This window comes from Talpa occidentalis, unplaced genomic scaffold (assembly GCF_014898055.3).
Source record: "Talpa occidentalis isolate TD23 unplaced genomic scaffold, MPIMG_talOcc4v2.1 talOcc4.11, whole genome shotgun sequence".
Taxonomy (NCBI): domain Eukaryota; kingdom Metazoa; phylum Chordata; class Mammalia; order Eulipotyphla; family Talpidae; genus Talpa; species Talpa occidentalis.
The window spans coordinates 73,846,901-73,874,728 of NW_023601104.1; the positions used below are offsets into that span (position 1 = coordinate 73,846,901).

Sequence of the window (27,828 nt, forward strand, 5' to 3'; positions counted from 1 at the left end):
AAACAGGATCATAATGAAAGAGGAAAATCACAACGACAAAGCAGAAATCAAAGAATAATCAGTAACTACTATGAACAGTTATATGGAAACAAGTTCAACATCTAGAGGAGATGACAAATTCCTACAACTCTACAATCACCCAAAGTTAGATAAGGAAGAAATAGAACACCTAAACAGACCAATTACAAGCAGCGAAATGAAATGGTAATCAAAAACCTCCCCAAAAAACAAAAGCCAGGACCTGATGGAATTACAAATGAATTCTACCAAACATTTAGAGACGAATTAGTGCCTATCCTTCACAAACTCTTCCAAAAAATTGCGAAGGAAGGGACAATACCAAACATGTTCTGTGAAGCCAACATTACACTAATACCAAAACCGAACAAGGACAGCACAAAAAAGGAAAACTACAGGCCAATCTCCCTAATGAACACTGATGCAAAAATCCTCAATAAAATTTTAGCTATCAGAATCCAACAATGTATCCATAAGATAATTCACCACGACCAAGTAGGATTCATTCCAGGGACACAAGGATGGTTCAACATCCGAAAATCAATCAACGGTATCCAACACATCAACAAAAAGAAATATAAAACCATATGATAATATCAATAGATGCTGAGAAAGCTTTTGACAATGTGCAATACCCATTCATGATAAGAGCACTTGAAATTCTTGGGGATACAAGGACATACCTCAAATCATAAAGGCATAATCTATGACAAGCCAACAGCCAGTATCATTCTCAATGGTGAAAAGCTGAAAGCAGTTCCATTAAGATCAGGAACAAGACAAGGATGTCTACTCTCACCACTGCTTTTCAATATAATACTGGAAGTCCTAGCCAGAGCAATAAGACAAGAGAAAGACATGCAAGGAATCCAAATAGGAAAAGAAGAAGTCAAGCTATCACTATTTGCAGATGATATGATAATATACATAGAGAACCCCAAAAACTCCACAGAAAAACTAATTCAACTCATCAATCAGTTCAGTAAAGTGCAAAATCAAAATGCAAAAGTCAGTATCCTTCCTATACACAAACAATAAATCTGAAGAAGAAATAAAAAAAACCCCTTTTATTATCGAAACAAAAAAAATCAAATATTTGGGAAAAATCTAACAAAAGAGGTAAAGGACCTATACAAAGAAAACTATAAAACACTGTTAAAAGAAATAGAAGACACAAAGAAATGAAAGACAGCCCTTGCTCATGGATTGGAAGAATAAACACTATTAAAATGGCCATCCTACCAAAAGCAATATACAGATTCAGTGCTATGCCAATCAAAATTACAATGTCATTCTTCAAAGAAATAGAACAATTATTGATGAAATTCATATGGAATCACCAAAAACCCCGAATAGTCAAAGCTCTCCTGAAAAAAAAAGAAGGGAATGGAGGCATCACACTCCCAGACTTCAAACTATACTACAAGCCATAATCATCAAAACTGCATGGTATTGGAACAAGAACAGACATACAGACCAATGGAATCGAATAGAAAATCCAGAAATAAACCCACAGATTTATGGTCAACTAATCTTTGACAAAGGAGCAAAGACTATGCATTGGAGCAAAGAAAGTTTGTTCAATAAATGGTGCTGGGAAAACTGGGTCGCTACATGCAAAAGAATGAAGCTTGACCACTACCTCACACCATACACAAAAATCAACTCAAAATGGATTAAAGAACTAGACATAAGACCTGAAACCATAAAATACATAGAAGGAAATATAGGCCAAACACTACATGATATGCACATCAAAGACATCTTTACAGACACATCACCCAAAGCAGTGATAGTGAAGGCAAAGATAAACAGCTGGACTACATCAAATAAAGCGCTTCTGCACAGCAAAAGAGACAATAACAAAAACAAAGAGAAACCCCACCAACTGGAGAACATTTTTGCACCCAACACTAATGATAAAGGACTGATCACAAAAATCTGCAAAGAGCTGATGAGACTCAACAACAACAAAGAAAATAATCCAGTCAAAAAATGGGCAGAAGAGCTAAAAAGAAACTTCTCTGAAGAGGAAATGCAAATGGCCAACAGGCATATGAAAAAATGTTCAACATCACTTGTAATCAGGGAAATGCAAATCAAAACTACCATGAGATACCATCTTACACCAGTGAGAATGGCACATATTAAAAAAACTAGCAACAACAAATGTTGGCGAGGTTGTGGAGAAAAAGGAACTCTCCTGCACCGTTGGTGGGAGTGCAAACTGGTCCAACCACTATGGAGAGCTGTGTGGAGATTTCTGGACCTACTAAACATAGAGCTTCCATATGATCCAGCAATTCCACTCCTAGGTATTTACCCAAAGGACACAGAAACATCAATTCCAAAGAGCACCTGCACCCCTATGTTTATAGCAGCACTATTTACAATAGCTAAGCTTTGGAAACAACCCAAATGCCCCAAAATAGATGACTGAATCAAGAAGATGTGGTACATATATACCATGGAATATTACTCAGTGTTCAAAACAGATAAACACATGCAATTTGCAGCAACATGGATGGCGCTGGATGGGATCATGCTCAGCGAAATAAGCCAGAAAGAAAAAGAAAAATACCGGATGGTCTCACTCATAGCAGAAATCTAGAAAACTTAAATAAGGGACCAGGAAAATGAATAACTATAAGAAAGTGAAAATCAAAATCAACAAAAAACTATGAACCAGAGACACTCTATGGGGGGTAGGAGGCGGGAGGGGCGGGATTGGGGTCAGAATGGGGGGGTTGCAATTGTATGGGGAATATAAAAATTAAATTTATTATCAAAAAACAAAACAAAAAAATTTCTCTCATTTCAGTATTTTACTGTTTTAATTTGCATTTTTCTAATGCTTAAGGATATTCATTATTTCTCCAAATGTTATTTTTTACATTTATATTCTCTTGTTCTATTTTTAAAAATTAAATAGTTTGACTTATTGAATGGTGAAGGTATTTATAGGAAGCGTAAATATGTTGCACATATTTCTCTTATTTTAGTTTGTCCTTACATTTTTTTGACATTATCTTTCAGTGGCGTATTTTGCCCTTTGGATTCTGAAAGCCTTGTGGAATGAGCACATTTGGCAACTGATTGGATAATAGAGTTTAAGGAAGATAAAGATTTTGGTGATTGTGTTATAGTTAATAATAGTAGGCAAAGAAGTTGAGTTCAGTTTGGATTATATTGAAATTGAGATTCTTGGGGACATACACAGAAACGTATTTCTGTTGCCTCAACCTGGAACCCTCTATTTCCGGATCTTCCCACAGCTGACCCTTCCCTTTTTCCTTTTTTCTCTTCTTCTAATCAGTAAGCTCAGGTGTCACCTGCTGCCATCTTCCCTTACCATTTTTATCTAATGTTGTCCCTTCTAGACATCAGTCACTATTATATTTTGTTTTCTCTGTCGCCCTTTATCTGAAGTTTTCTTAATTAGCTTGTGTGTTTTTTATGTTACTGTACCAGGATGTGACCTCCTTAGGATAGGATCCTCTTTTTGCCTTCGTTTTCAACACAGCATCAACATTTCCTCTGAATTAACTGTGGTTCCTGTCTGTCAAATTATTTTGGGATCTTTTTGCTAGAGGGGCTCTTCCTTTTTAAAAAGCTTTTGAACCAGTTTGAAATGTTTATTCTTATCACTGATTTCAGTTAATTTATATTGACTGTAATTGGTGTCCTTTAGAGATTGAGTTGGGGGTGCATTTTTATGACTGCAATACTAAGAAATTCTACCCATCTGCAAACAAAATTGGATTTCATATTGAATTAACCTTCCTCCACCTCAGCCCCCTCCTCAATAAAAAGACACTGCAGATGTCTATATTTGATTAATTTTCTCTTTCTCTCTCTCTTTCTCGCTGCCTTTTTTTTTTTTTTTTTTTACAGAGCAAGAAAGTCCGAGTTCTATGAAAAACCAGGGAAGAAAAACTAAGAGGATAGTAGACAAGGTCTTTCCGATTTGCATAATGTAAGTCCTTTTCACTATTCTTGGCCTAAATCTTGTGTTAGCTGACAATGCTGTTTCTAGGGAAACAAATAGTCCAACTTCTTAGAATGTCACAGGAATGCTGATCACTTAAAATGAGTTTCCCAGCTGCTGGTCAAAGGGCATTACTTGTGGGAGAAGGAGAGGAAGGATGAATTGGAAAAAAAAATCTAGCATTTTGGACGCTAGTATAAATCGACTGACCATGTTTATGCAAAATGTGAAGTGGATTTTTTTTTGTTTCTTGCTGTCTAACAACTAGCATACTGATTATGTAAGAAATTGTCTTCCTGCTAAGCTATCATTGATCCCCAACTTTCACACAAATCATCCTGTTTTTTGGTGGAGTTTTTGGTGGGCCTATATCCCTCAGTCTATTTTAGGCCCCTCAGTCTCCACTGTCTGCATTTACCGAAGCTTATTTAACTTCTTTTTGCCCATTCTCCTATACACATTTCACATATGCAAAGCCCTTTCTCTCCCACTAGTTTGAAGTTAGCATTTGAAACAGCTTTGTCCTGATAACCTAAAAATTCATTCTTTTGTTTTATGGAGTATATAAAAAGTTTTGATTTATTTTCTGGTTTTGTGAGGATTACAAACTGGAATTGTAATGAGGAAATGTGAACCTTAGAGGCATTTAAAAATTATTTATAATTAGAGGATTGAGAAGAGAGGAATAATCTGAGGGTCAGCAAGTTCTTGCTATATTATTTACTTAAGATAGCCTCGTATTTTCATGTAAGGAAGTCATACTCTAGTTCTGTTATTTACCAGCTTCTGAATTGTCAAAAAATCACTTATGTATTGAGAGGTAAATTGTAATTCCTTTGAACTGGGTCTCTCACTATTTATTAATGTGTATTGACTACATATATAAGGTAGAGTATTCCGTTACCTGTTTAAAAATTACAGTCATCTTAATACTGAAACTGTAGGATATAGAATAATATTTCTTTGATTTTGGGAGAACTGAGAATATTTCCATATTCTCATGAGTTAATTTGTGACATTATAGTCTTGAAGTATTGTGCGGTGACATTATTATTTCATCCAAATAACCTGGAAAGATTTCTTGAAGGAATAGGAACTTGCACACATTGGACACATTAGTTTCTCCCTCTATGTCATTCCTCTATGACATGTTGGTTGACAGACTAATAGATGGGGGTCCTGTCTCTGTAATCTTAGTACCTAGCCAGGGCACATGTTCAAATAGATGTATGTACAAATCGCCTTTCTTTTCTAAATCTGTCATGTCTCTCTTACTGCCTTGAGAATTAAGACCTTTTGTAAGTTGGACCCAATCAAACTTCCTGGCCATATCATGCTTTCCTAAGACAAACTGTTTTAGTTCGGCTGGCCCTGTTTGTGCTTTCCCCATACCTTTTATTGTCCTCTCTTAGATTCATAAGATTTCTTCCTTATTCCTGCATCCTATCTGTGAGACCACTTCAATACTCATTCCTCATCTCTAAAACAGGCATGTGTGGACCTACTTCTAGAGAAGATGAGGAATAAGAGTGAATGAATACCTGTAAAGTGTGTACAGTATTCTCTAGCACATAAAGTGCTCAGTAAATGTTATAGTTGTTATTACTACTAACACTATTTTTACTGCTACTAGTATTTCCTTTTCTTTTGAAATGTAGATGCCAAGTTTTAATCTGTGATGTATACATTTTTTGATAAAATTTTCTTCCTTCTCACTGTCTTAGTTCAGGATCCTGTTTCCTATAATTTATTTCAGACAGGTTTTATTGCTACCCTTCAGTCAATCCTCTACATTTCTACCAAAATGATACCAACATGTATGTGATCTTGTCATCCCCTGCTTAAAATTCTGCAATAATTCTTAGTACTTTCAGGATAAAGATCAAAGTCTTTAGATATTAAACTCTTCTCAATCTGGCCCCTGCTCTCCTTTTCCACTTCTAGGACTTTTCATATACAACATGCTCCCATTATCCCATCCATCCAGCCTTATTGAATTCTGTTTTGTTATCTGAAAGTGATTATGCAATCATACTTTTCCTACCAATTGGCCACATGATTCTCTGCCTAGAATAGATTGTTCTACTGGCTAATTTTTACTTGTTCTTTGACATGCTATTCAAAGAAATGTATCCTTATGTTTTGAGTGTCTCTTATGACTCCTTATCACAGACTAAAGTTTTAAAGTCCATTATTTGTGTATCCTGCAAATTTATGATTTTCTAATTGTAGTTCAACAAATATTTATTGGGTATTTCCTGTTTGACATGTGCTAAGCATTGGGGATATTGAAAATAAGACAGGACTCTTGTTGTAAAGTGAATTTGGAATCTAATGAGGAGAGCCCAATCAGGGAAGAATATCATTTATTTTCTTTTCTGTCTCTTCCTATAGACTGTGAACACTCCAAGTGAGATGAGCAAAATGGAATTTTAAGCAAATTAATAACAGGTTGCAAAAATTTTATTTGAGAATAAAAGAGTAGATCCAGATAGACAGCATGCTAATAGTTCAAATATGAGACCCCTGACCTAGGCTTTCTTTTAAGATGTACAACCCCTTTCCAGTTTCGTATTGTGAATATGGACACAAACTTAAGAGTTAAGCTAGGAGTCTTGATTTCAGATCATATTATTTTGCAAACTAGCATAAAAGTAAAAACGTACTTTATTCATTGTTAGATTTTATTTTATTCAAATTTTTATTTAATTAAATTAAGTATAGCACCACAGTAACTTCTATAAAAATTTCTGCTTTTAATGAAAATATTCACTAAAATTAATTTATATTTGCATTAACATTTAAAACTTATGAATTGCCTAACAATTCTAAAAGCACTCATTTTAATGAAAAAGAAGGCAATCTAATGACAAATAAGATATGTATGTGTGGTTCACAAAATTATAAAAAGAGAAGATAAAATTTGTGTAGAAAACAGAAAATCTGCCAGAATTCTTGTGACGTGTAATTCTAGTGACTTACATAGTTTGCATCTATTTTCCTGATTGATGGTATTATGGTTTTCCTGGTAGTCCAGGTGGTTCATGTATTAAGCAGACTATGACAAGATGTTTGTTTGAGTGAAGATTGATTGACATTAAGAATATTATCTGAAAACTCAGCTTTTGCTTAGTTGGCAGCCTTAACCACCCTGTTTATTGAAGTGATGCTCAGCTCAAGGAAGTGTAGTAGGTTTATTATTAAAAATATTTTTAAAGTCTTGAGCAAAAGAAGACTAATTAGATTTAACGTGTGGGTTTACTCATATAAACAGTCTGCCTATTTATGCCTGAGAAATGGCTTGATGAAAAGCCAGCATCATCCAGTAAAATATTTTTCTTGTCTTAAAATATGTTGAAAGATTTTTTTTAAAAAAGAATCAAATTAACATTAAGAATTAATATAAATATATTTTGTATTTTTAAAATTTCATGTATTACTGCATTTAAAACTCAGAACAATCCTGTGAATAAGCTTCCAAATGAATCTGAGAAACTGTCTAGTTAAGTCAAGTTAAAACTAGAGGAAGTGGCAGAGTCATAATTAAAATTCAGTTTTCTGGTCTCCAATTGATTTGCTTTACAGTGTGACCTAAAATTTTTTAATGGTAAGTTATTACCATTTTGTCTGGATGAACCTCAAAGAATTAATCCTAATGCTTTTTTTGATGTGACCAATTAAAAAGACCAATAACCTACATAATTTGCATCACCTAAAGTGGTTTTATTCTGTAGACCTCTGAGCTTCTAATTAAAGTTTCTTTTCTTTTGGTTATCTTCTTCCTCTCATAACCTCCTGAAATTGAATTGTCCTCCAGAATATTGCCTTTATCTCAAGTGAGCCACTAGCATGGCTTGTTGTATGCCCAGTTCTAGTTTCTTTGGCAGTAACTATGAGGCTACTACAGTCTCATGTGTATCAGTTGAATGTAAAGTTCACTTTTGCGAATACTCTACAAAGATGATTAAAACATCTTTATGACTTAAGCAACCCATTCTCTACTAATTAGTACCCAAAACTTTACTTTCTTACTTTGCTGAACTTTCTAAAGATCATTTTTCTCAGCTGTAAAATTAAACAGTGTATACTTTAAATTCATGAGAAGGGGCTTTTTGTGTGTGTTGAATTACCTTGCTTTCCTAACCATTATCTATAAAATGAAAATAGTATAGTAAAAAAATGTTATGTACTTACGAGGTACTTTCTATATTATGTAATTAGAAGTGGGCTGTGTAAAATCTTTTGTATTGTAATTCTCATACTTTTTTCCCCCATCTTTCCCTTAGATTTCCTTCATGGATACATTTTCATAGCATTATTATGTGATGTGAGAAGTTTTTTGTTTTTTTTTTGTTTTTGTTTTTGTTTTTGTTTTTGAAGTAACATGGATTTTATACTACAGAATCAAGAGATTGGCTTTATAGGAAAAATTGAGTTATAAAAAGTGGTACAGGTTCTTTTAGATAACCATGACAACATCCCATATGAATGGGCATGTTACTGAGGAATCAGACAGCGAAGTAAAAAATGTTGATCTTGCATCACCAGTGGAACATCAGAAGCACCGAGAGATGGCTGTTGACTGCCCAGGAGATTTGGGCACCAGGATGATGCCAGTACGTCGAAGTGCACAGTTGGAGCGTATTCGGCAACAACAGGAAGACATGAGGCGTAGGCGAGAGGAAGAAGGGAAAAAACAAGAACTTGACCTTAATTCTTCCATGAGACTTAAGAAATTAGCCCAAATTCCGCCAAAGACTGGAATAGATAACCCTATATTTGATACAGAAGAAGGAATTGTCTTAGAAAGTCCTCATTATACTGTGAAAATACTAGGTAAGTAAACAAGAATAACAGAAAATGGTTTGCTTTTGTTTCTCTTGCCTTAGCCTAAATGTATATAGGAAGAAAGGAGGGGTAAGAAAGAACATAAGCAAGAATTTGATTCAGTTCAAGATCAGTTCTTTTCTTACAAAGGTCATCATTCTTGGGCCTCCCTGGTGGCACAAGGGGTTGAGTTGCAACGTATGAAGCTCGCCGCAGCCACTGTAGCACAAGTTCGACCCCCGGCCAGGGAGCTACCCACATGGTGCAGCAGATCTTTCCTGACTTGCCCACTGCTCCCCTCAGCAGTGTATTTCAGTCAGTCTGCCTGTTCTGTTCCCCACACTGTCTCTGGTGAATCTCCTCACCCCCTACATCTCTGGCCTGTACCCCAGTTCTTGTATGTATAAATAAATAAATCCTAAAAAAAAAAAAATCATCATTCTTTACTGTTAACCACATAGAGCTGAAGTCAGTGGCTTAATGTTCAGTTACTGCAGCATGTTTTTTACATAAAATTTTTGAATTAAAAACTTCTATGCAGTTGCCTAACATTTAAAATCTTGAAATTTACCTTTTGCTTGAAACTCAAGCTTTTATACCAAAATTGAAAGGCAATATTTAATTTCCGATTTTCTTAAACTTTGTGAAATAGTAATAATGTCAGTATTTGTAGCCTATAATCTATTTGATTTTCTTTAATGACTGTCATTAAAAATTGGTGCACTTCATATGGCATCATACACATGAAGCATGACTCAATATTCACCATGCTGTTTATTCCCATATTCCATTCTGTGGGGAGAAAAAAAGACATAGACAAAGTTCTGTGACAAAATCAATTTTGAGAGTAGTGAATTAAGTTAGTTTAACAGCTGCTTAGTACAGGATTTCTTAGCACCTTTAGAATGCTGATAAGTATTATGAATATACAAGAAAAGTTGATGTTGAATATATGTTCCCACACTTAGAATATTTGATCATTGAACTTACTGTCCTCCCTTCTTATACGCACATAGGAGCGATCATTGAGATGTTTGTTATAGTCAATATGAGAAGCTGGCATAAGTTACAGCGTTATTAATGTCACTGAGAACTGCAGTTTTTGGATATACTCAGTCTTAAGTTTCCATTTTAAAATGAAGTGTAATAACTTTGTACCGAGCATTTTTTTTCCTGTTCATAATTTGCTAACACATCAAACTACAACAGAAATACTCCCTTAAAGTTGTATGTGTCTCCCTGCCAGTATTTTGATTAATACACACGTGCCAGGAGACAACTTCCACAGCCAGAAACAGCAACCTTGTTTTAAGTAAGGGAAGGATGGGGAAACTGATCTATTTCTCTGAGAGAGAATCTTCAGTTTCCAAATGATCATCATTTATCTGTAAGTAGAGAAAATGCTCTTTTAAGAACTGAAAAATGTGATTGGAAAGGTTGGCTACCTGGATTGTCTGGTGGACTTTTTAAATGAAAGTATTTATAAATTTGGTACTGTATAATAATTGAAGTGCAGGGATGGAGCTTATGGAAAATATTCGTAGAAGATAAACAATTTTCTTGCTTAAAAGCAGTCAGAATCTTAAAATTAGAAAATAGTGATGTGGGAATTTAATTTCATATAATAATTATTGGTATTATAAATTAGATTTTGGTATATTAAGGAAGGCAATTCCTTAAAGCTGACATGAATTATTAAAACTTGTTTTACTACAAATGAAATAGTATGCGTTTTCTATTTTATTGGCAAAGCAAATGACTTTATGAGAGAAATCCTGAGGAAAAAATAGAATGCAGGTTAGAGTATAATGAGGTGGAATTAGAATCATTTTCAGATACTCTAGGTTATAAATTTTACTGTTTATTCACACATAAGTAGTTTTGTGCTAGGATTGTAGACAGGTAACTTTAATAGGTGGAGTATTTCAAGGGGATAAACTAGAAAAGATTGCTATCTATCATATATTTTTATTACACCTTGAGGAAACTTTAGGAAAGCCACATGTACCCACCCATCTGTATGCACCCATAATAAGCTGTCTTGTGGTTAATAAGGAGATTCTTGAAATTTGTGATTAGGGACTTTCTAATTTATGTCAAGTGCTATCAGTGTTAAGGAAAAGGGGGAAAAAAAGACAACTAGTGGGAAGAAAACTATGTTGAAGAAAGTATTTTCATGATATTAATATCATGTTTCAGTCTTCATTAGTGTCTGCTCATTTTTTGTCAGCTATTTCTGAATATTCAAACTCTTAAGTAGAGAGTTTTCCTGTATTTGACATCATAAAGTAAAATATCTCTTCCATCTTTGTTTCTATATTATTTGACTTTCAATGGACCATGGAATATACTAGAATTTTGCTGGATTATGACCTTAAGTTGTTTTTTAAGGTAAAATGTATTCCAACAAACAAAATTCCAGTACCATTATACCTTGAGTTAACTACTTTTGAGAAGTTAATGATTTTGCTATTAGATATTTGCTCAACTGCAATAGATATTTCCAAAATTTAGTCCATTCTGTGAGGGAGGTTTTTTAACCCCCTGGTAAGTAACATTGTTAGAACTGTTGATACTATGGTACTGGATTTAATATTTAAAATGTTAGGACCATTTGAAAATTTACTAATTTGTTCATATTGCTAAAATGAGAGTTAACTGAATCTTTACTTAGTTAACCAATCTTGCTTATAGTGCTTGTTAACTATATATAATCCCACTGAAAATATAATTAACTGCTATATTGTTCAGTCTTGTGACACAAAGACTTCATTTCACCCATTAAGTAACCGTAAGTTTTATTTTTTCCTTTTTTTTTAAAGATTTATTTATTTCTTTATACAAGCACTGGGTGTAGTCAGAAGTGTGGGAGGGTGAGAGAATCCACCAGAGCCAGAGCAGGGAACAGAACAGGCAGAAGGACCAAAGTACACTGCTGAGGGGAGCAGCGGGCGGCAGAGGTCTGCGCGCCATGTGGGATCCTCCTCTGGTGGCCGGGGATCGAACTGGTGCTGCAGAGGCTGTGGGTAGCCTTGCAGCCCAGCACTCAACCACTGTGCCACCAGAGAGGCCCTATTTTTTCCTTCTTAAAAAAACTTGTATCGTTCTATTATATGCTTAGAAATGCGTGTCACTATTGCATATTGGAAAGTTCAGGGATGTCTGGAGTTAAGAGTTTGTTATTGATCTTGGGCAAGCAATTTTATGAGCATCAGTTTCAAAATTTTCTTGAGGATCAAGTGAAAAAAATGTATGTAAGCATGTGACATACAGTAAGCTTGACAAATTTAACTTCTGTATGGTGATGGAATATGGGTACTTTGGTAATGGGAGAGCAATAGTAACCACATCTAAAGGGAGCAAGCCTATACTTTCGAAAAAAGTGAACAAGGATTTAAAAACAATGATACATCACTAAAAATAAAAACATTTTAGAAAAAAAAGGAATTAAAGTAGTGAATAAATACTTGTTCAGATGCCCCCCAAAAAAGGATTTTATAGTCTGTGGTTCAGTCTGAAATTTAAAAAGGCAAAATTATGGGTTTAAAATATATTTGCTTTTATAGAGGGTGGTGGGTGTGTAGTGGGGGACTGGGTAGAAAAAATAATATAACTTTTTAAAGAACCAAACATCATCTAATCTTTTAGTTCATTAAATTAACTTATGGGTTTTAACCAGTAGTTAAAAATTTTAAGAAATAACAGCTTTATTTAGATGAATTTACATACCATAAAATTAATTTTTTTTAAGTTCATGAATTTTTAGTTTGTTCACAAGATTTTGTGCAACCATCACCACTATATACTTTCAGAATGTTTTCTTTACCCAAAAAGAAACTCTATACCCATTAGCAGTCCCACCTTATTCTCCTCACCCCAACCCCTACAACTGCAGTCTACTTTCTGTCTGTGGATTTGCTTGTTGGGCATTTCACGTTAATAGAATCGTAATCTTTGACCTTCTATGACAGGCTGCTTTTCACATAGCATAATGTTTTCATGGTTCATCCATCTTGTGGCATTAACCAGTACTTCATTCCTTTTTATTATTGAATAATATTCCGTAACATGAATATACCATACCATGTTTAACAATTCAGTGGTTGATGAAGCACTTGGTTTTCTCAATCTATTGTCTATTATGAATAGTGCTATTATGAATATTCATGTGTAGGTTTTTTATTTTTACACCTGTTTTCAACTTTGGGAAGTGTATATATAAGACATATATGTAGATATATAGATAGTTTTTTATATATATATATATATCTAAAACTGCCAGTCATAGGGTAATTCTGTGTTTAACTTATTAAGAAACTGCCATATCCTCCACAATTTCTGCAGTGTGGAAGGTTTCCAGTTTCTTAGCATCCTCATTTCTACTTGTTATTATGTCTTTTAATTTTAGCCATCCTAGTAACTAGTGTTTATTTTATTTTTTTAAAGATTTATTTATTTATGATTACAAGAACTGGGGTACAGGCCAGAGGTGTGGGAGGTGAGAGGATCCACCAGAGACAGCAGGGAACAGAATAGGCAGAGAGACCGAAGTACACTGTTGAGGGGAGTAGCTGGAGAAGTAGGAGAGATCTGCTGCGCCATGTGGTCTGCTCCCTGGCCGGCGGGGGATCGAACTTGAGCTGCAGAGACTGTGGACAGCCTCACAGCACTGAGCTCAACCCTCTGCGCCCCTGGGGAGGCCCATAACTAGTGTTTTTTTACAACTAGAATAAATCAGAAAAATATTAAAGTATGTTATATTGCACCTAAGTTTTCGTGTATCTTTTATTTCAAATAAGTATATATACTGAGTTGAGAAATTAAAAAATACATCTTTTTTTAATGAATTACCAACAGAAGTTTGAGAAATACAATCTAGTCAAAACCACTCATTTTATAGAAAGGCCCTGAGACTTGAAAGGGGTTGTCCAATGATATATGGGCATACCTTAGAGGTAATGCAAGTTCAGTTCCAGACAACCGCAATAAAATGAGTATCACAATAAGGCTAGTCATGATGAAGTTTTTGGTTTCCCAGTGCATATAAATGTTATGTTTACTCTAAACTAGTAAGTGTGCAATAGCATTATTTCTAACAAAACAATTTACATAACTTATTTAAAAGTGACACAGAGACAGAAAATAAACACATGATGTTGGGAAAATGACACCAATAGACTTATTCTCAGCATTTTCCAGTTTGATGAAATAGATCAAACTGCAGGACTAGGACTTCAGGATAGTTACAAAAAACTTCCTTGTAGAAAAGTTGTTACAGACTAAAACATATTACCAAAGCTAGTTGCTGTCTTTGACTTAGTACACTGAAAATCAAAAGTCAAATACTGAATTTTAAGCTTTTAACTTTAAAAAGAAAAATAAAACTATCCCCTTTTAAGCAAAGCTTTGCTGAATGAGTTTTCTAATTTTGATTCAGTTAAGTTTCTCATCTCAGTATTCAATTTCTACAGCTTAAGGGATAAGAAAAAAATCTTTTAAAGTTTCCAAAAACAGATGTGAAGTTGGTTGGAGTACAGAAATTTATGAGGATAGATTAGAAGAATTGGTATTATTTAAACAATGAAATGGAAGAGCCTTAATGTTAGATCTCTAGAAACTATCTGTTTTTGTGTGGGATAAATGACAGCAATAAGTAAAAATAAGCAAAGCTAATCCAGGGTAGATGGTTATCTCCATAGCTTTGACAGATCTTCAGAGTTGGAAATTCCTCAGCTTCCTTGGGTATTTTAGAGTTTTGGATGTTTAAAGATAGAATTTTTAGATAGAGCAACTCCTGACAGCTGATTTTTGTGAAAGTCATTCTTTTACATTTTAGGCCACCAGGATAAGGCAAGGGAAAAGCAGAGAATTCAGTGGCTTGGATTTGTGGGCATATGTGTATGTTTGTATTGTGTTACTAATTGTATCCCAAAGTCATATATATAAGTGATTTTTTTCTTACATTTAGATCATATGTCCTCTCTTTGAACATAATCAAGATTTAAATGTGATATGCAATGTTAGAGAAGATGGGAATTAAAACAATTTCTACATTTCAAGATGAAGTAGATCAAACTTCAGGACTAGGACTTCAGGATAGTTATAAAAAACTTCCTTGTAGAAAAGTTACAGACTAGAACTTACTACCAAAGCTCGTTGCTATGTCTGCCTTTGTCCATTTCTGCCTTCCCTTCAGCCTACCTAGCTCTGGGTACTCCTCTGCTTCAGTACTCTCTTCTTTGTCCACTCTTACAATCTGCACTTGTGTCATGCTTTCTCACTAGTCCTGTGATTTTCCACTTACCTCTGTTTCTCTGTCCACGGGGTTCTTTCTCCTAATGTCTGTTGGGTCTCTGTATGAGAGGGGGAAAAGGAGCCTCTGAATTCTATATGGGGAGTCTCTGTTCTTTGTTCTCTGTTGTCTGTGTATCTTCATCATTATTACAGAAAAATACATATTTGACAGGAGTGACTTAGTTGCATCTGATTGGATTTTTTTAACATACCCCCCCCAATTGTACAGAATGTTGAAAAACTTAAGAGGCTTTTAATTTGTTTTAAATAACAGATAGATATATCTTAATTGAACCATAGAAAGTGGAACATTTCTTTAAGTATAAAGAAAATTTACTGGTTTTGAATAATAGGTATTTGTAAAGTATTTTTAATTTTTTAAAGATTTATATGCATACAAGAACTGGGGTACAGGCCAGAGGTGTGGAGGGTGAGAGGATTCACCAGAGACAGAAAGGGGAGCAGGACAGGCAGATTGACTGAAAATACTGCTGAGGGGAGCAGCGGGTGAGGCAGGAGGGTGCCACGTGGGTTAGCTCCCTGGCTGGTTGGGGATCGAACTCATGCCGAGCTTCATAGTGCTGTGACTTACCCCTTGTGCCACCAGGGCCCGACTTTCTATATGACTTTAAGTGGACAGAGGCAGCATCATTTTTCATAGCCTTAAAATTGGTAAAGCTACTTGTAAATACATGTTCATTTCATCAGAAGGCTCATGTTTCAGCAACACATGATTTAGACCATATCTTCTTATCAGTGCTGTATAATGTTTAATGAAGCTTGAACACTCTTCTGGGTGTTAATCTGTTCTACTTATTAAACTTTTTAATGGAAATATATTTGAACCTGAAGGATGAGAGTACTTTGGTCAGTTTTCCTTCTTAAGAATGCTGTCTGGAAACTTTCCAGCTAAATTGGTCAAGAAAGTAGGTATGGAATTTATCTGAAATCTATGCCCATTTAAATCATAATTACTAATTTTGCTATACTACTTTGTTACCTAGGCTAGCAGTACTGTCAGTGAGGCTTTACATTTTTTTAAAAAAATGCATAGCCTCTACATTCTCAGAAGTTGCAGTTTTAGTTTTTTTTCTGAACTTGTACTACCTAGCATACTAGTGCTATGTTAGAGATGAATATAAATGCTCTGAGAAAATATTTCAAGCATAAGACCCTTGGTTAAAATAGCAGAAATAAAATGCAGCAATTATATATAAACAATAATGAAAGTAGCATTTGGAGGATGTTGAAAACACATATATTATCTGCATTATATGTATGAGCAGATTACAGATACCTAATTAGAAGAAATTCTTACAGATATGTATAATATATGAATCTTAAAATACAATAACTGATATTAATAAAGCCTAGTTTTTCTGTTGGCCATGACTACAGTATTTATACTTAAAATATAGCTAGAATGTGTATGCTCCTTTAAATCTAGTTAGTTTACATTACATGCTACTGTTTTGGGTGAAAAGACATATCAGGACAACTTTTCCAAAAACAGATGAATGACCATATCACAATCAAGACCTAGAATTTTGGGGGTGGGAGTAGGAGTAATAAGTTTAATTTTTTATTCCCCCAGTATGACAGAAAAGGTAAACTGTCCTAGTTCTTTGTGACTTTATAACTCCTCAGTATGAGCTACAATATAAATTAATTGAACAGATTTTGTCTTTCTCTAGAAACTGTGTTCCTTACCTCAGTTCCTAGCAACATGAGAAACGTACTTAGATTTTAGAACTTTCAAACTATTTTTTCCAGTCTGATCAGTCTCAACTGTTAACTAATCTGAATATGGTGTGTTTGCTTCGGCAGCACATATACTGAATATGGTTATTGATTTCAAGTTATAGCTCTCATCAAGCCATTCATTGTTTAGATTACCCTACATCCTTTCTCTAGTTTTTCTTGCTGGCTTATGACTACAGTATTTGTACTTAAAATATTCTGAATATGAATATTATATTCTGTGTTTGCCACAGAAGCAAGAAGGCAATAAAAGGAAATAGTTGCCAAGGAGGAAACTTAATAACTATAAAAAGCAGATATAGAAGTTTGATATAGTAATCAAGGTTATTTAGTATAGAAGAAAGTAGGTTTGACTAACATAGTTAGGCCCAACTATATCAATCTTAAAATATTACAGTAGCTGATATTAATAAAGCCTTTTAAGTCAGAGGTCTAAACCAAAGGGTACATAATAGTCAACATATATATGTATATATGTACATAAGAGATTTTGATAGTGTTTGAGGTAGAAAATTCTCACAAATATCTTTAACCTTATGAAAATATATTCAACCTCACTACTAGGAAAAGAAACATTTTTTTTAACTGGATCACCAAATTTTAAAAGATTGATACTCTTTCATTTGGTCTGTGTTTATAGAAAGAGACACTCATGTTTATTAGTGGTAGGAATATCAGTTAGTACAAATCTGCAGCACATTTGACATTATGTGTCAACATTTTAAATGTTTTTGTTATCTAATCAGTTCTAGGAATTCTAAAGAAATGGAAAACATCAGACTGCAAAACAACATTTACAATGTGATCATGTGGTTAAATGATAAAGCTTGTTTTTTTGGTCTGCAAGGCTATATTTACAGTATAATTAAATTATACCAGCAATTATAACTGAAAGATAAAAGGTTACAGATAATTTTTTTTAATAATGTTAGTATTTTTGTGTCTTTGTGGGTAGGTTTGGTACAGAGGAGAGATATGCAGAAATTCCTTAGCCTTTAAAAATTTAAATCTCCCTGGCATTGAAGGAAATGAAATAGGGAGATAGTTACCTTCTGTGATGACTAACGTTGCTTATTGATTTTAGTCAGTGGGGAGATCGGCAACTACTGGTTTTTCTCATTGTCCTGACAGCCAGACTCAACCCCTTTAAACAATTACTAAAATTAAACATGCATCTCATTATCTATTCATGGAAGTCTATCATTCCCTTAAGATTGTAGTCTTAACTGCTCTATTGGTTTGGTAATTATTTTTCCTTTCAAAGTATTCAAGGTATTTTCCTGTTTTGCTCTAAACATAGCTTAAAGCAATTTAATTCTTTATACTCTTCGGGAATTCTTTTTTTTTTTTTTTAAAGATTTATTTATTTATTTATTTATTTAGACAAGCACTGGGTACAGTCAGAAGCGTGGGAGGGTGAGAGAATTCACCAGAGCCAGAGCGGGGAGCAGAACAGGCAGAGTGACGAAGTACACTGCTGAGGGGAGCAGCGGGCGGCAGGAGAGGTCTGTGCGCCATGTGGGACCCTCGTTCGGCAGCCAGGGATCCAACCGGTGCCGCAGAGGCTGCGGGCAGCTTCACAGCCCAGCGCTCAACCGCTGCGCCACCGGGGAGGCCCGTCTTCGGGAATTCTTTACACACTTAGGTAAATTTGTGGTAACCTTTGTATTTGATGGAATTTGACATTCCATAGTCTTTTTTTCCCCCCAGCTTTATTTTTTATTGAAGTATAAGTGACAAATTGTGTATATATATCTAAAGTATACAACATGGTGATGTGATATATACCCTATGAAATAGTTTACATAATAAAAGTAATTAACACATCCAGCATCTCACATAGTTGCCTTTATTATATGTCTGGTGAGAGTGGTCTGCTCTTTTAGTAAATTTCAGATATGCAATACATACTGACTATAGTATCCATGCTGTACATAAGCCCCCTCAGAACTTATTTAAAACTAAAAATTTATACTCTTTGACAAGCATTCCCTCTTACCCCCATCCATATTCTTTCTATCATATTAGCTTATAGTTAAATACTATCTCAAGTTTTATATAGCTCTGGGTCACAACTTATGTCGTTCTAATGACAGTTTTGACTTTGTGACTTTTTTCCAATTTTTTGCTCCATCTTAAATTATTCATGAGCAGCATCACACACACATATGTTTTATAAGGTGAACTAATACTCTTTTGATTTTGAAGGATAAAGGTAAGAAACCTCAGGAATCACTTGAACTATTTGAATCTTTAAAATATTTAAGTAGTGGGATACAAGAAAAATGTAGGGCCTCCCTGGTGGTGCAGGGGGTTAAGGTGCAACCTATGAAGCTGTCCACAGCCTCTGCAGCAGGAGTTCCATCCCCGGCTGGCCAGGGAGCAACCCACATGGCACAGAAGACCTCTCCTGACTCGCCCGCTGCATCCCTCGGCAGTGTATTTCAGTCAGTCTGCCTGTTCTGTTCCCCACACTGTCTCTGGTGAATCTTCTCAACCCTCACACCTCTGGCCTGTACCCCAGCTCTTGTATACATAAATAAATCTTTTAAAAATAACACATAAGATTAATGTAAAAGAATCAATATCTTTTCTATGGGACTTATAAAAAAATTAACAAAGATTTAACTTTTTTTTCCATGTGACTATGTAAGACAGATAATACTCATTATAAGTTTTTCTCAGACTCATTTAGTGGCTTAATTGCAGTAAATATCTCAATAGGATTTTTCTTTTTGAAGGAATGGGAGAGTGGAAGATATATTGAGAAAAATGATCCTATAACTAATTTGAATATCAAGGCATTTTTGAAAAAGTAATGAGCAAGAACTTATCAATATGAGCAAAGACTGCTGCTATAATAAGACATTGTGGTTCTGATAGACCATTGGATTAAGAATAGACACTGATATATGCAGGAATTTGGTGGTATTAATAAATGGGTGGAAAAAAGGAAGGGTTATAAATTATGCCAGAGTGGAAGAAAGAGAAGTTAAAATATTCCCTCAAATCTGTATCAAAATAAGCTCCAATTGGACTAAAATTTATAATGAAGTAGAAGCCATAGAAAGCTAGGAGAAAGATAGGTAAATATTTAATGACTTAGGAGTAGTAGTTTATAAGCTTAGAAATAGTGCCAGAACCCACACAGGAAAAGGTGGATCATTCGTAATACAAAAGAATTAAAAACCTATACCATAGGGGGCCTCCCCTGGTGGCCCAGTGGTTAAGCGCTGGGCTGCAAGGCTGCCTGCAGCCTCGGATCGGATCGTTCCCCAGCCGCTGGTGAGGGCCCCACAAAAAACAAAACAAAACAAAAAAAAACACCTATACCATAAAAGCTACCAGAAATACAGTGAACAGAAAATTGGAAAAATTAGGAAACTGTTTCCAACAAATATGACAAAGTGTAACACACATGTACACATCTTATCTGTTAGGGAAGAGACATCTGTGGTTCTTAATCATTTTGGGGATAATACTGTCCCAGAGAGAAATTCATAAGGTGTATTTGTACACTAACAGGCATGTATACAGGTAACACATATCCAGAACTTTAAGAAGAATTTTAGGAGACTACGATTCATAAAAGGCTTAAGGACCACAAAAGAAGTACCTGGTAAATACAAATACGCTTCAGACTCCCTATTTAAAAGATTAAGAATTTTTTTAAATGGTCATGGTAAATATTGCTATAATGGAGTCTGAATTAATGAAACATCCTTGAAAAGCTATTTTAAAATGTCAGTCTCATTTTAAAATTCTACTTCTAGGAATTATAAGAAAACACCAGAATCTCAGACAAATTTTTATGCAGCAATGATTATTAGGTACTGAAATATTTATTACTTATAATAGTAAAAATTGGAAGCAACTGGAATGCTCAACTTTACTGTAATGGTTATAAATTATGATTCAATCATGTATTAGCACATCATGAAGCTCTTTCTGAAGACTGTGATGTATACAAGTAATTAAAATGTATTGTTAAGTGAAAAAAAGGAAATAGTTGTAAGATGTTTTAAAGTTGTTTCTAGTGGATGGGACTATGATGATTTTAAATTTCTTTATTCACTTCTGTATTACCTAATTCATATTTATAATGCATTATAATGAAAACACTATGGAAAGAATGCAAGATATCCCATTGCATAATTTTTAAAGTTTTAAAAATCAATGAAATGACAGTGACTTGACACTCAAAAATATATGCAAGTTTTGGGATTTTTTTTAAACTTAAATTGTTATTTAAAGAAATTTTATCTTGAAGCTTATCTTGAATTATAACAGAAACAATATTTGGATACCTTTCCCTTTTCGTACTAGAAGTGGAAGACTTGTTTTCTTCACTTAAACATATTCAGCATACTTTGGTCGATTCTCAGAGCCAGGAGGATATTTCACTGCTCTTACAACTTGTACAAAATAAAGATTTCCAGAATGCATTTAAGATACACAACGCTGTCACAGTACACATGAACAAGGCCAGTCCTCCATTTCCTCTTATCTGCAGTGCGCAAGATCTTGCACAAGAGGTATGTATTCTGAACATCTCGTTAACATATTTAAGGTATAGTAAGGCAATATTATTGGAAAATACTAATGTGAATAAAAAGCTTGTTTGAGTTAATTCTTAATGATTCCATGTTAATTTATCATGATGGGAAAAATTGGCTATATAATTTTTATCCTGTAAAATCATATACTAAATTCAGAGTAAGAAGTACTCTATTTGATGAAGAGAGTTTTATAAGAGTGTGAGCATGTGTGTATGTGTGTGTGTGTGTGTGTGTGTGTGTAATTGTACATTTGCAGAGTAAGGGAAATATTTATCTAAATTACTATAGAGGAAAGCTTTTCAATGTTTAGGAAGTTATAGTTTTATTTTAATCATTATCGTTATAAACTGAGATAAATGAAAGGTGATGAAATAAAATTACATTTGATAATCAGGTATCATAAAGATTTGTTACCTGTAGGTATTGTGAAGTTTTTGATCTGTAAAAACTGTATAGAAGGTCCAAAATAATTAAACTTCATATACAGTGAGTTTTTCTTGTTAACATGCTGAGTTTTAAATGCTTTTTTTCTGCTGCCTCTTGATATTCAACATTTGCTGTGTCCTGAAAACATCTTTTAAATTGAAGGTCTTAAAAAGATATAAATAATCCATCTCCTACTTTGGGAGTTGGACATTCTGTCATTAAATGATTTTAAATTATTTTGAGATTATAAAAATAATTCTAGAAGTCCATAAAGTAAATCTGTTTCAGTGAACTCAGACATAAGACAGAAAATGGGCTAGGGGAAAGGTAGGACTTCGAGAGCCTCAGACCTAAAATAGTTTCGAGGGCACTTTTCAGATTAACATAGAATGGTCCCAAAGGGAGTACTTTCTGCATTTAAAAGCCTGAGATGAGCAAAGATCCTATGTGCAAGAGTGGCTGAAAAGTCTAGTGTTGCCCAGGATCTATGAGAGTATCACCTTAGGACCTGCTCCTAGATAGGAAATTTTCCTGTGTAGAGTTGAGAGAATCAAAGAACTAGAAGTGGCTTAAAGAGTGCATGTAAGAGAGAATTTGGGAGAGACAAATGATTGAGCAGGACTTTAAAAAATTAGTTTCAAATATTAGGTTTAAGATAGTTAACATATTCACAGAGTTCGCAATTTTTAAAATACCATATCAAGGAAATTTTCTGAAAATTTGCTTCCACAGCCTGACAGTATCTTCAGTAATACTTAAAAATTGTATTGCTTTGGTAGTGGTGGTATGTGAGTGAGTGGTAGTGACTTTGAGCTAAGACTGGTCATAAAGGGAATGCAAGATGATGAACTTAGTCAGGACCACCTTGTGTGGTTCTGCAGTGTTAGGGTTAGGGTATCTCTCTGGCCACCTGGGAATCAAACCTGCGCTACAGAGGCTGCGGACAGCTCCACAGCACTGCGCTCAACCCGCTGCACCACTGGGGAGGCCCTAGTCTGTGACTCTTTAAGATGTCATCTCCAATTCAGTTTTCCTTTTTTTTAAAAGATTTATTTATGCAGACAAGAACTGGGGTACAGGCCAGAGGTATGGGGGTGAGAGAATTCACCAGAGACAGAGCGGGGAACAGGCAGACTGACCGAAACACACTGCTGAAGGGGAGCAGCGGGCGAGACAGGAGAGGTCCCCTGCGCCCTGTGGGTTGCTCCCTGGCCGGGGATTGAACTCATGCTGCAGTGGCTGCGTATTGCCCCACAGGTTGCGTCTTAACCCCTTGCGCCACCAGAGAGGCTCTGGTTTTTCTTCTTTTATGTAATTAATGATTAGTCTATTTTATAGTATGTTGATTCAAGAATCAGGTTTTTTTGGTGTTTTTTTAAAAATAAAAAATGCTAATGCATTTTGACTTTTTCTTATAATTATTTTTATTTTCTTTCTTACAAGTAGTTTTTATTATGTTAATTTGCATCTTAATAAAAATACCTGTGTAGATGCTGGTGGTATTTTCTCTAATCTAAGGAAAATAATCTTTCTGTTTCTTAGGTACAAACTGTTTTGAAACCAGTCCACCAGAAAGAAGGTCAAGAATTAACTGCTTTACTGAATGCTCCACATATTCAGGTAGCAAATGGACTGGGCATTAAGTGTGTGCTTTTTTACAGCATTTGCCTTTTTTTCCCTGCCAGACACACAAAAGGTTTTATTAATCCTCCCAAAAATCTGTACAACCACCATAGACACAGATAAAGAATTTTTACTCCTGCAGAATCATTACTTCTCCTTTTTTTGCCAGCACCAGTATTGACCTTTGCAGTCCCCCTGACTTTCTTCATTCTGCCCTTGTATTCCTTTTGCTGCTTTCTTGAGATCTTCTCATATAGACTGTCTTGCAAGTCTGTGTTTGGGTTCATTTTTCTTTTTATAATCCAAGGAGTTGTAAATCATGCCAAAGCCAGTTGTATTGCCACCTCCAGAATGGGTTCTGTATCCAAATACAGAGATGACATCAAGGGTGGTCTTGTACATGTTAGCTAGTTTCCCCCAAATTTCTGTCTTAAGTACTGTTGCCTTCCCAGAGTGAAGGATGGCATTGACCATTTGTTTCCACTGACACAATCTGTGGTCATGAACTTCCTGGCCCAGATAGTTACTGTGGCATTCATGATGGTGAATGCTCTTCCAGCAGCAAGGGAAGAAAAGTTTCTTGGTTTTTTTTTTTTGTTTTTTTTTTTTTGTTTTTTTTTAATCAAAGATTCTTAAGGTTAGAAGAGACCTCAAATATTATCTAACCTATTTTGATTATTTACAACTTCCACTGAAAAACAATTATTGCTGAATTACCTATCTTCATATTTAGAGTTAGCCACATTATTTTTGAAACAGTTTTATTCTTTACAAAAAAAATCTTCCTTTTGGGGGGCTTATATTATCAATAGTTTTTTTTATGGTGTTAACCCTATAAATTTATTTTGTTTTTATGAAGTTTAATAAGCATTTTAGATTTTGATGACCCATTCCAGAGTACACCTGATTCAACTTACCACATCTCTAGTTATTATTAAGCTATATATATATATATATATATATATAAAATCTAAATGCTTATTATATATATATAACTAATTGTGTAGTGCTTCTTTTAAAGATTTGATGCCCAGAATACTATGTCCATGACCAAAATACATCTCTCTACAGAAATAAATCATGCTGTTTCTTTAAATGCTGTGGGTTTATTTTAAACAGGCACTTTTACTGGCCCATGATAAGGTTGCTGAGCAGGAAATGCAGCTAGAGCCCATTACAGATGAGAGAGTGTATGAAAGCATTGGCCAGTATGGAGGAGAAACTGTAAAAATAGTTCGTATAGAAAAGGCTCGAGATATTCCATTGGTAAGTGTTCCACATGTCTGATCTGAGGTTCTTTTTGTACATGGATCTTATGTTTGACAGATAGGTCAAAAATCCGTTTACATTTCTTTTAAAGGTTAATTTGAGAAAAATTTGTTCATCTTCTCTCACCCATGATTTAATAAAAATAATAGCTTTATGTATTATCCAATACCTAAATAAACTAATAGCTGAATAAATTTATCAAATAGCTAAATAATTGTTGAGGAACCACAAAAAAGGACTAGTAATCTGCTAGTGATTCTCTTAGCTTTTAAAAAATAGTGTCTAGAAATTTAATCTTTTCATTCAGTTAAATCTGTTGAGACACAGTTGCTTATATACTTCATATATCCTTAGAAGTATGTGTTCTTTAATAAATTATGAATTTAGGCTAGTATATGCAAATTTTTAAAAATCTCTTCTCTTAGTCTGCTGTCATTGCCATAATTTTCTTTATTTTCATAGAAAAATTCTTTAATCCTGATGTCTCAGTTACATCTTGGCAAATGTGGAATTTGCCAAGGGACTGCTTTTTATGGGCAGTTTATGTAACTAGGTTTCTTTCCTACCAGAAAAATAAACATTGAGGAAATGATAAAATTTTAAATTACACATGAAGAGAAAATTCATATAAATTCTGCGCTTTCAAGCTATGTTCTGGGGATATTTCATATTTCCAGGTTATGAGCTTATATATTTCAGTTGTGCTTCCAATTTTTATAATAAATATTAATGATGTAATATATTTAATGTGGCTTGAATGCAGCTATCATAATTGACATTTGATTAATCAGACAGACTGGTATTTTTCCCTCAGTCATATGTTGAACTGAAGAAAAAAAAAAAAAGTCATGTTCACTAATTATTCCTAACTATAACATAACCATTTGAGTAGTATTCAGCATATAAAGAACAAATTTGATTATAGGTTGTCACATTGTTTTTAATCAAGTATGCTCTTGTATGCTTCAAAAGTCTACTTGATTTTAGAATTGGTAATGAATACAATGTTTCTGAAGCAGAAAATGTTTGGGGAAAATAGTCAGCTTTCAAATCTAAATATCATAATTACCCTAGCTGTGTAAGTAAATTTATTTTCAAGATAACTGAAGGCTAGTATTGAATTAAAAAACTAAAAATCTAAAAGTTAAGGAATGTTTAAAAAAAACTATATGTTGATTTTAAAATTAGATACTAAACTTTTTTAGGGGGCCACAGTTCGCAATGAAATGGATTCTGTCATCATTAGTCGGATAGTAAAAGGAGGTGCTGCAGAGAAAAGTGGTCTGTTACATGAAGGCGATGAAGTTCTGGAAATTAATGGCATTGAAATTCGGGGGAAAGATGTCAATGAGGTTTTTGACTTGTTGGTAAGTTGACAGTGGTGGAAGAATAATTGATAGGTTCTTAAAAGCTGTTTTCTTTATTAGATTTCAGAATAAAATATCTCAAAAGCATTTAATAATAACTGTTAAGAACACTGGACAATTTTTAGTCTGATTTACACGTGACATAATTATTTCCACAATATAAGTAGAATTTTATTTTTGGTGGGTACCACTGATACTTTATTTTGAACTTTATTACAATTCAGTCTATTTTATTTGCCTCTGAAATCACTAGTAAAATAGATCATTAATTCATTCAGCATATTTTTTTAAACTATTATTATTTTTAATTTATTTATTTATACAAGAACTGGGGTACAGGCCAGAAGCATGGGAGGGCAAGAGAATTCACCAGAGACAGAGCGGGTTGCAGAACAGACAACAGAAAACACTGCTGAGGGGAGCAGCGGGTGAGACAGGAGAGGTCTGCTGCACCATGTGGGTATCTCCCTGGCCTGTCAGGAATCTAACCCACACTGCAGAGGCTGCGAACAGCTTCATAGCACTGCGCTCAGCCCGCTGCGCCACTAGGGAGGCCCTCAGCATAATTATTGAATACTACTATATGCTAGCCACAAAATAAAACAAAGTCCATGCCCTCATGGCATTATGATCATTTTGTCTTTTTATTGTCTACAATAGGTTGTTTTTTCCTTAACAATATTAGGTAATAGTGGTATAGGTTGACATTGTGCACTATAATAACCACTACATGTATTAATTATTTCAACTTAAGTAAAATTTAAAATGCATTTCCTCATTCATATTAGCTTTATTTGAGCTGCCCAAGAGCAATATGTAGCTCATGGCTACCATATCAAGAATATTTTCATCATCATAGAAAGTTTTTTTAGACATTACTATTATAATACATATAGTCAGTCATATGTAGAAACCCATATAGAAGTCAACTTTTGAGGACAATTCATGAACACTGTATCTACCTACAAACCAAATTTATTCTTAAATTATCTAGCATTTATTATTATAGTAGAATCTCCTTTACCTGGTGATGTCTGAGAATAACCTAGAAAACATCCTCACATCACTGTTTTTACCTGGTCCAGTCATTGGTGAATCAAAGTTTCAGTGGTCATCTGTTTTAGCCTTTTTGTTACTGGCTACTGTCTCTGGGTTAAGCACTGCTCCCTGGTATGTCAGAAGAGAAGCTTTGATTACAGTCTGTGTTGGAGATAGCTGAATGAGGTAGTCTGTGATATACTATAAAATAATTGTGAACCTGGCAGTACAACTATGAAGTTTAAAAAAAAAAAAAAAAGAATGGGTGACAAAGCATCTGGGAATTGAGAATATTCTGTGTTAAAATTGATGTGTGTCAGAGTAGATAACCCAGAATTGTAGCATTGTGATATATTTCAATCCTTCACTGTGGAATCCTCCTAAAATTACAGTAAAAGGAAGACAAAAGAACAAGTGGCTAAGTGGCTTTCCCCAGTGGACCAGAATTGCAGAATGCCATATCCCTAGGTATCTCTAATGTATGAAGCCATCATGAAGAGCAGAATTTGTGCTTCTTAGTGAAGGAGAGTCATCTTTACTGATTTTTTTTTTAATCTATTAGGTTCTAGAATTGTCCAGGTTAGGGCATAGCTATAATAAGATCATGGAGTGACCTTCATAAATATGGACTTTTGTAAAAATTTTATGTATTTTTTAC

The 27,828-nt window shown here is 34.4% G+C and overlaps 1 protein-coding gene and 1 pseudogene across 4 annotated transcripts in view; one reads left to right on the forward strand and one right to left on the reverse strand.

Moving 5' to 3' along the window:
• The window catches only part of PALS1 (protein associated with LIN7 1, MAGUK p55 family member), an 86,551-nt gene that overhangs the window by 25,312 nt on the left and 33,411 nt on the right, over positions 1-27,828 (forward strand). For 3 of the 4 annotated variants that reach the window (XM_037503532.2, XM_054691162.1, XM_054691163.1), the window contains exons 2-7: positions 3,913-3,994; positions 8,293-8,842; positions 21,215-21,423; positions 23,416-23,493; positions 24,616-24,762; positions 25,971-26,132. In XM_037503532.2, coding sequence (XP_037359429.1) covers positions 8,476-8,842; positions 21,215-21,423; positions 23,416-23,493; positions 24,616-24,762; positions 25,971-26,132 — 963 coding nt within the window. In that variant the 5' untranslated portion in view covers positions 3,913-3,994; positions 8,293-8,475. The remainder of the gene's footprint in view (positions 1-3,912; positions 3,995-8,292; positions 8,843-21,214; positions 21,424-23,415; positions 23,494-24,615; positions 24,763-25,970; positions 26,133-27,828) is intronic. The other variant, XM_054691166.1, reaches the window with a different exon arrangement.
• On the reverse strand, positions 23,529-24,084 carry LOC119239517 (40S ribosomal protein S24-like; annotated as a pseudogene).